Source organism: Vigna unguiculata, chromosome 8, assembly GCF_037176805.1.
Source record: "Vigna unguiculata cultivar grain cowpea cultivar isolate G323 ecotype 2 chromosome 8, ASM3717680v1, whole genome shotgun sequence".
Classification (NCBI taxonomy): domain Eukaryota; kingdom Viridiplantae; phylum Streptophyta; class Magnoliopsida; order Fabales; family Fabaceae; genus Vigna; species Vigna unguiculata.
In genome coordinates this window covers 38,828,343-38,835,695 of record NC_140799.1, presented here as the reverse complement: position 1 = coordinate 38,835,695, position 7,353 = coordinate 38,828,343, and the positions used below count along the sequence as shown (strand labels likewise).

Genomic DNA, 7,353 nt, shown 5'->3' with positions numbered 1-7,353 from the left:
TATGAAAAAAAATTATAATAGTTCAGTATTACATTTTCTAAAATAAATGATAAGCTCTAAGTAAATAATAACTATTTTAAATAAAAAATATAATATGAAAATAAAGTGATTAAAAATAAAAATTAATATATAATTATCTTATTCATATTAAATAATATATTACTTGACTAATTATGCGTAAAAGAATATAATTATTTTAGTTTGAAAACTTTTATTGTCACCTTACAAGGGTTAAATATGTTTTTATCTCTTAATTTTCAGTTAATTTTGGAATTAGTCTATTTTAAAACTTTGGACTAATTTAGTCATCTTTCGAAATGCATGAATTTAGTTCTTTTAATCAAATTTTGTTAAGTTTATTTGACATTTCAAACGCGTTTTATAATAGTATTTGACTTAACATTAAAGTAAAAATGTGTCAAAGAGTACAAACAACTCAAATACAATCCTGAAATGCGTACGAAATATTAAATAAACCTACCAAAATATAATTAAAATGACTAAATTCACGTATTTTGAAATATGAAAAACTAAATTTGTCTAAAGTTTCGAAATAAACTAATTCCATAATTCACTGAAATTTAAAGTACCAAAAACGTATTTAACCCCTTAACAATGTTGATTAGTATTTTATATTTACAGCATTAACTCACTATAGTGAAGGACTAACAAAAGATAGTAAGACACCGAAACGACGGAACCCTTTTTGGAGAAATTAGAACGTATTTCAATGGATTAATAATTTCATTACTTAAGCTATCCTATTATGTCCACGTAAAAAAAAAAAATCCTATGTACTTAAAATAGTAAATATCTTTAAAAAGATTGATATATTTGATGAAGTAAAAAAATAGTTAACATTAAAGTTAATGACTAAAAAGTAGATTAAGTTATAATTTATTCAATCGTATCACATGCCATTGATTAATTAAGTGTTGCAAAATTGAAATTGATAAAGAATTACCGGAAATGAGAATGTTTCAAAAAAAATTAAACAAAAAGATTAAACAAAACTGGTGAGATATTGATTAAAAAAAATAAGCAAAATTAATTGCTTTACTTTAGTCTGTTTTTATATCCTATAAAAATAATTTAAGTTATCTGGGAACCATATTATGTTATGTCATATTTATGCAAACACTTTGTAACCCAAAATTCTGGATCAATGCAGAGATAAAGAGGGATGTTATTCTTTTGAGAACTATTTTAATATCTTTGTGCCTAAAAAGAAGATTAATGGTCTTAAAAGCAGCTAGGGGAGTCAAAATTATGAACACTTTTTGAGACATTATCATCGTTATTCAACTCGTTTATCCCAAAAGTTGTATGAACAATTTATAAATGCAAGTTGTTCAAAATGACAATGTGAACTATAAGATTATTTGAGTGTGTTCCAAAATTCAAACAAATATTGTTAACTGATAATTATGTACACATAACATAACTGAAAAAAAAATGACACCAGCAATGAAAATGAAGAAGCAGAGCACATGTCATGGTAGAAAACCTTTATTAGCAAAAATTTGCACCCAAATCTTCACCATCAGAAGCTCTATCAGCTCCCTTTTCTTCATTCATAAACTAAGTTACTCCAATGCCAGAAAGCTCCTTGCTATGGGAAGGTATGAGAGAGTCATTGTACACAATCTTATCATTGAATTGCATTTACAAAGAGACTTTTTCTTGATTTGAAGATTTTGAACCCCAAAAGGACTAAATGAATGAACAATAAGTGTGGCAATTTGTAAGGTCTTGATTACATCCTACCATGCACAAATGCTCCATCCTGTGGACTTGTATGCTAAACACAAAGCTATAATTCTGCAATTCCACAATGTTTCATCGCAATTCTCTTATCATGTGGATGCTTATTTTCAGGCTAAACCACTTGAGATTGTGACATTGAAGGATCAACTTTGAGGTTCAGAATTCTGGTGACCATCCTGAGACTGAGAATTCAGATTACCGTTTTGAGACTGTGAATTCAACCGCTGAAACTTCTTGACCTCTTGAATGTTTTGCCTAAGTTCTGTGTACATTTTGACAGAACAACCAGACAGATTATTTAATTGACCGAGAAACCGAATCAAGCTTCGCCGGAATTGATCAAGGCCTGTTGCCCAGTCCTCTGACATGTCATCTGCCAGTAAACCATCGGCCGATTCGCCACCGATATCAGCCTTCCATGTTGGCATATGAGGATGAGCACCTTTTCCTTGATTCTTGTCTTGGTGTGGTAAGAACTGGGCAGTGTCTGCTGCCAAACTCTTAATGGAATCTGCAACATCCTTTACTGGTATGGTGCTGAGTTTACTCAGCCAGAACTCACAGGTGACATATATTGGAGGACCATATCGGATAAGATCAGGTTGATGCCTCTTTTTTCTCTTGGATGATTTTTCTCGGAGAAGAACACATTTGTGAAGCCATCCGTGTATAGCCTCCAGGTAGAATTTCTGAGCTCCCATCCACTTGGTAAAGCTTGATGACAGAAATTGGAGTTCATTTTCAAGATAGGCAGTGATCTGTCTACGTAATTCAGAATGCATGGTGATTCTAGCATGGCTGTTGTTGTATGCTGCTGACATGATTTGAAACTGAAGTTTGTGGCATTCATGCATCACTTCCCACATCCTACACAACCTGTCAACAAAGCATCACAGAAACTGATGAAATACACAACAAGCAAGAGGTTGATATCAATCAGCAAAGGTGAATTTACATGTGTGAACCATCCATCTCTGTGACTATGAAAAGCATAAGTTGCTTACAGATCCAAACTCAGTAAACTGATATGAAAGGTAGATCTAGTTAAGAAAAAGGGTTTTGATCTCTATAGTCTTCTGGTAAAAAACTCTACACTGTTTAGCGTGCAGAAAAGCCACTATAGTGACGTGCTATACCTCAGTCGTTAAGTTCAAAGAGACATGATCCATAGTAGAAAGGATCTTCTGATTATGCCCCATTGATAGGACTTTAAATTTAAACAAGGGTGTAATTCAGTTACCTGAGCTGATATAGAATGACTTTCACATAAGCAAAAACAATGTATTTAAGTAATGGAGCTTTTGATTACTGACTATTGCTTTTTGGTTAAGTAAATTCATAGCTTCAATACAAAAAACAAATTACCAAATGAATTTATCAACATAGTAACTTTTACCAAACTATAAACAGAAACTTGCTAATAAACTTTCTTATGCTATTCACTCTGGTATTTATTGTATTATCGAGGCAATGCATGTCAGCATGAAATAGATAGTCAATAAAACAAGAAAAAGCTACAGAAACATACCCTTCAATCAACTCCTCAAGCTGTGGTTGAAGCTCTTTGTCCCGTAACTCTTCAATCCTCATTGATATAGAGTCTATCCTGTGAATTGCAACTCTGATTCTTGAGTGCAGATCCTTGACTGTTGCACGTGTTTTGTCAACCTTAGAGGTTTTTTCTCCTTTTGATTCCAGTTGTCTTAAGATTTTACATTTCATGTCATATTCTTTTCTAACAATCTCACTAGCCTGCTCACAGAAAAAGGCAATGATATTAGCAAAACAGACAGAGAACAAGATATGTACCAACGTATTCAAAATATTTTACTGTCAACAAAGATTTCTGAACATACTATTGCCGAAATATAACATTCACAAAATATACAATGGTTGAGAAAATTGTTGATAAGAAATACACTGTACCTTCACTTCATCATAGAGTTTCCTTTCCCAAGCATATAGCCTATCCAAGGTAGATGCATGGCTTCCAGAAATCATACAAGAACTATCAAAGAGATTATTGGTATGGTCCTCAACATTGTCCATTGAATTTGCTGCTCCTAAAGGGTTTCTGGATGAGGAGGAACGGGATGATGCCGTCCTGTGCCAAGTCAAGTACTTAATCGAGTTTTGAGCAGGTTCTAGGAAGATGTAAAAGAGGAAAAGTTAGAAACCAGGTTTCAAAAACACAGGAATGAACATATAGAAATTACAAAAAAAAAAAAAAGATAGCAAAATTTTATCAGATGGTCTGGTATAACCTTAGGGAATACTTTCAATTTCATAACTAAGAGATTAGTTCAACTCCACAAGGTCAGCAATGTCAAGCAAAACAAAAAGATAAACAATAAAAATGACTCAAATTACCTTCTGGAACCTGGCTTGGGTCTTCTCCACATGAGAAACATGCCTTCAATAACGAGGATACCACAGAACCATCTGTAGCAAATAAGAATTCTCTGGTTAAAATTTTACAACATTTCATTTTGAAATAAATTACACAACAATGAAAAGAAACATCCAAAAGCTTCTTCGAAACAGAAAGTGAAGTTTTCTGTCAACTCAAGGATATCACCAAGATATTTTAGTAAAATATGTACGATAATCTTAGTTACAGGACATTCATTCAAGGAGTGTCTGCTTGTGGCCTACAGAGTATATTCCTTTTCTATTTTTGGCCAAGTGTCTAGAGAGTATCTTAAGTTGTAGCATGAATGTGGGAAAAAATTGCATTCAAAATCTCATATTTATGTTTTACTTGCACTAAAAAGTAAGAGCTGCTAGTATTTTATATTCCCAGAAGAATACTGATTCACAGACAGATAGAAAGAAAAGAAGAGAGACAGCAAGATTACTTTCTTTTCCCGGGAATATTGGACGAAAGTGAAATTTGTTTGCTTCAAGCATCCTTGGAACCTCTTTGCCAGATTCTGAAGCTTTATTAAAGAGCAGTTCAATATCTCTCACGCTTGAAAAGAAATTCTTAGGAGTGACTTTATTTTCACTATGACTTTCCTTCTCCATTGGTTTATTTGTTTCAGGTGGAGGCAAAGCTGCCATAGGTGCTGTCTTTGATGTAGATAAATTAGCAGAGTTTCCCTTTTCTCCATTTACTGATTCAACTTCAGAAGCTGAATGTCCTGACAGAGGCCTAGTTGTGGCAGGTGTAGCATCTGCTTGAACATGACTTGAATTAGCTCTATTCAGATTTTCAAATCTTTGGACTAGAGTTTCTGCAGTAGGCTCTTCATCAAATTCATCTTCAGAGTCCCTAGAGTGTTCCCTTCCATGAGATGAAGACTTCTCTTCATCATCTTCTAATTCAGGAATTCCCTCCTCCTCCCTTAGTCTTTGTATATCATCAGCATTCCCCATATCTTGATGCATACCCTTCCCATCTTGAAAAGAAAACTGATGGTCAATGGGATGAAAGAGACCAAAAAAATCCCATTGTGGGGTTCCAGCAGGAAGAGAGGAATCTTCAAATGCTACACTGGCATTTTGTGTTGTAGTACCTGATGATGTTACTATTCCAATAACAGGTACTGGTGGTCTTTCTTCAACTTTCTTAGAAGAAATAGTGCTATGTTTCATATGATTTGCTCGGAACTTACTTGAAGAACTAGGAGGGGAGGGAGTTGGGGAGAATGTTTCATGTTCAGCTGCATCTATGTGATGTGACACAGACGGTGAAGAGAATGAGAGGGTCCTTTCTGTTAAAGCAAGTGGTTGCTCTGGTGTTGCATTTGTGTACAAAGAAGGCTCAATTGGTCCTTCAGGTTCTGTGAATTTTCTCAGAGCTGTTCCTGTATTCTTCAGTGATTGAATATATGAAACATGAGCTGCTGCTAGTGAGCAACGCCCATCAAGTGCTTGTCTCACAAACTTCTTCCTTTCACGGCATAGCTGCAGAGCCTTGTCATCCTCCATTTTGGAGCTTGAGGCCCCCATTATGCCAAATCTATAGCTGAATTTGGCTTTCCCTTAATGGAAATCCTTCACTGAAGTTCTATCTGTAATTTCATCAAACAGTAAACGAATAAGCATAACAAACCAGATCAAATCTCTTTCTTAGGGACACATAAACATGATTTTCTTTGCAAGAAACTAAGAAACAGGACAATTTAAACAACAGGTGGAGATGATAACCGTGAAAACCATGAAATGTCACCATCAATTTTCATCAGGACACACAAGCAAACAAAAATTGCTTCTGATCTGAGAAATATGCCGCGGAAAACAATGCAAGTGAAACCACCGCAAACAGAAGCAACAATTGAAGAGGGAAAACCAGCTCAAACTCCAAAACAATCAAAGAGAAAGAGCATCCACTATCCAAAAAGACAGCAATAGTTGAAGGGTGAAGTTGAAAGCCAAAAGACAGTGTTCAAAGCCCAATGAGAGACCCAGACAGTGAGTGAGTGCGTGGGGATGCAGAAAGCAACGAAATTTACAGTAAAGGAGACAAATTTCAAGGAAGGGGTAGATTATAGATTATCCAACTACAAAATAGAAAGTGGGGATTTTTTTTAGTAACTAGCCAAAAGAAAAGTTGAATTAAATCCAAAAACAAATTATGTAGCAGGAACAAGGAGGGTACCCATAAAGCAGAAAATCACAAGAAAAAAAATTGGAATTTGCAAAAAGATGAAAAATTTGGTGGGTACCAACTACCAACCAAGGCTGCAGTGAAGCAAAGCTGCACGATATGAACTTGGATTTCAGCAAAGGCCCATGTAAGAGAATCATTGACAGAAACGGGATTTGGGAATTTTCAGAGAAGAGAGAGAGAAATAGAGAGAGAAAGAGAATAATGTTAAGTAAATGTAATATGATGAATCTTATTACCATTGCTGCTTCCATGCAAAAGAAACATAGGAGGCCACAGTGAATCAGTGATGCCACCTCCACATGGGTCCCACTGTCTGCCGAAAGTGGAGCGTGGGGAACACGCGCTTGGAGCATTCAATACTTCAATGCACAAGAAAGCAAATGGTACTACTCTCTTTCTTTTCAAAGGCATCTAATTTTCCATCGTTCATTTTCCATCTAAAAAAAGTGTCTAACTTCTTATATCTGTTTATTTTCTTCTCTTAAAAAAAAAAATACCCAAGAGAGAAAAAAAATCAAAGCTTTAATAATAAAGGTACATGTATGTTGTCTGTTGAAGTTTAATATTCTGAGTCTGATACAGTTCAGTTGTGTTAGCATAAAAGTACTGTGTGTGTGACTGTGCAATCTCGTACATGTTTGTTTGTTTATTGGTTTAAAAGACTAAACAAAGTTTGAATTTTTTTTGTTCAACATGTACTTATAAACAAAGAGGTAAATGGTATCATATAATAAGGTATAAGATATTCAAAATTTGCAAAAAAGGGTGAGAGGAGAAAAAGAAAAAAGTGTATGAAATGTGGCCATGTGATGAGTTTCTTGGCTTGATCATATCTTTTCTGGGTCATGTTTTACTTTTTTTCTGTAACCCTAATTCTAAATTTGTCCTTCAAAATTGTGGGGCCACAATAAATGTCACCATATTCTTCAAGCATTGTGTCAGCTTCTTCCTCACATTTAACAAAAAGTAAT

At 34.5% G+C, this 7,353-nt stretch overlaps 1 protein-coding gene across 5 annotated transcripts; it reads right to left on the bottom strand.

The window, feature by feature from the left end:
* Window positions 1–1,348: 1,348 nt before the first annotated feature.
* Window positions 1,349–6,636, bottom strand: LOC114194334 (bZIP transcription factor (DUF630 and DUF632)). 5 transcript variants are annotated; one of them, XM_085665757.1, is made up of 7 exons: window positions 6,438–6,583; window positions 5,920–6,272; window positions 4,626–5,783; window positions 4,138–4,209; window positions 3,694–3,911; window positions 3,296–3,519; window positions 1,349–2,643 (listed from the first exon to the last, which is right to left on the bottom strand). In XM_085665757.1, exons 3-7 carry the CDS (start codon window positions 5,719–5,721, stop codon window positions 1,911–1,913), a joined length of 2,343 nt encoding a protein of 780 aa, XP_085521883.1. In that variant the 5' UTR covers window positions 5,722–5,783; window positions 5,920–6,272; window positions 6,438–6,583; the 3' UTR covers window positions 1,349–1,910. The 5 variants fall into 5 exon arrangements, with proteins under 5 accessions (XP_085521883.1, XP_027940292.1, XP_027940289.1 ...); XM_028084491.2 differs by lacking the exons at window positions 5,920–6,272; window positions 6,438–6,583 and adding an exon at window positions 6,619–6,636; XM_028084488.1 differs by lacking the exon at window positions 5,920–6,272 and having other exon boundaries at window positions 6,438–6,610.
* Window positions 6,637–7,353: the final 717 nt, after the last annotated feature.

Excerpts from the sequence above, each read along its gene's own strand:
- LOC114194334 (XM_028084491.2), bottom strand. The coding sequence starts at position 5,721 with ATGGGGGCCTCAAGCTCCAAAATGGAGGATGACAAGGCTCTGCAGCTA. Across the intron at positions 3,520-3,693 it reads AACTCTATGATGAAGTGAAG|GCTAGTGAGATTGTTAGAAA; the intron begins GTACAGTGTATT and ends TTCTGTGAGCAG. Across the intron at positions 2,644-3,295 it reads CTTGAGGAGTTGATTGAAGG|GTTGTGTAGGATGTGGGAAG; the intron begins GTATGTTTCTGT and ends CTTTGTTGACAG.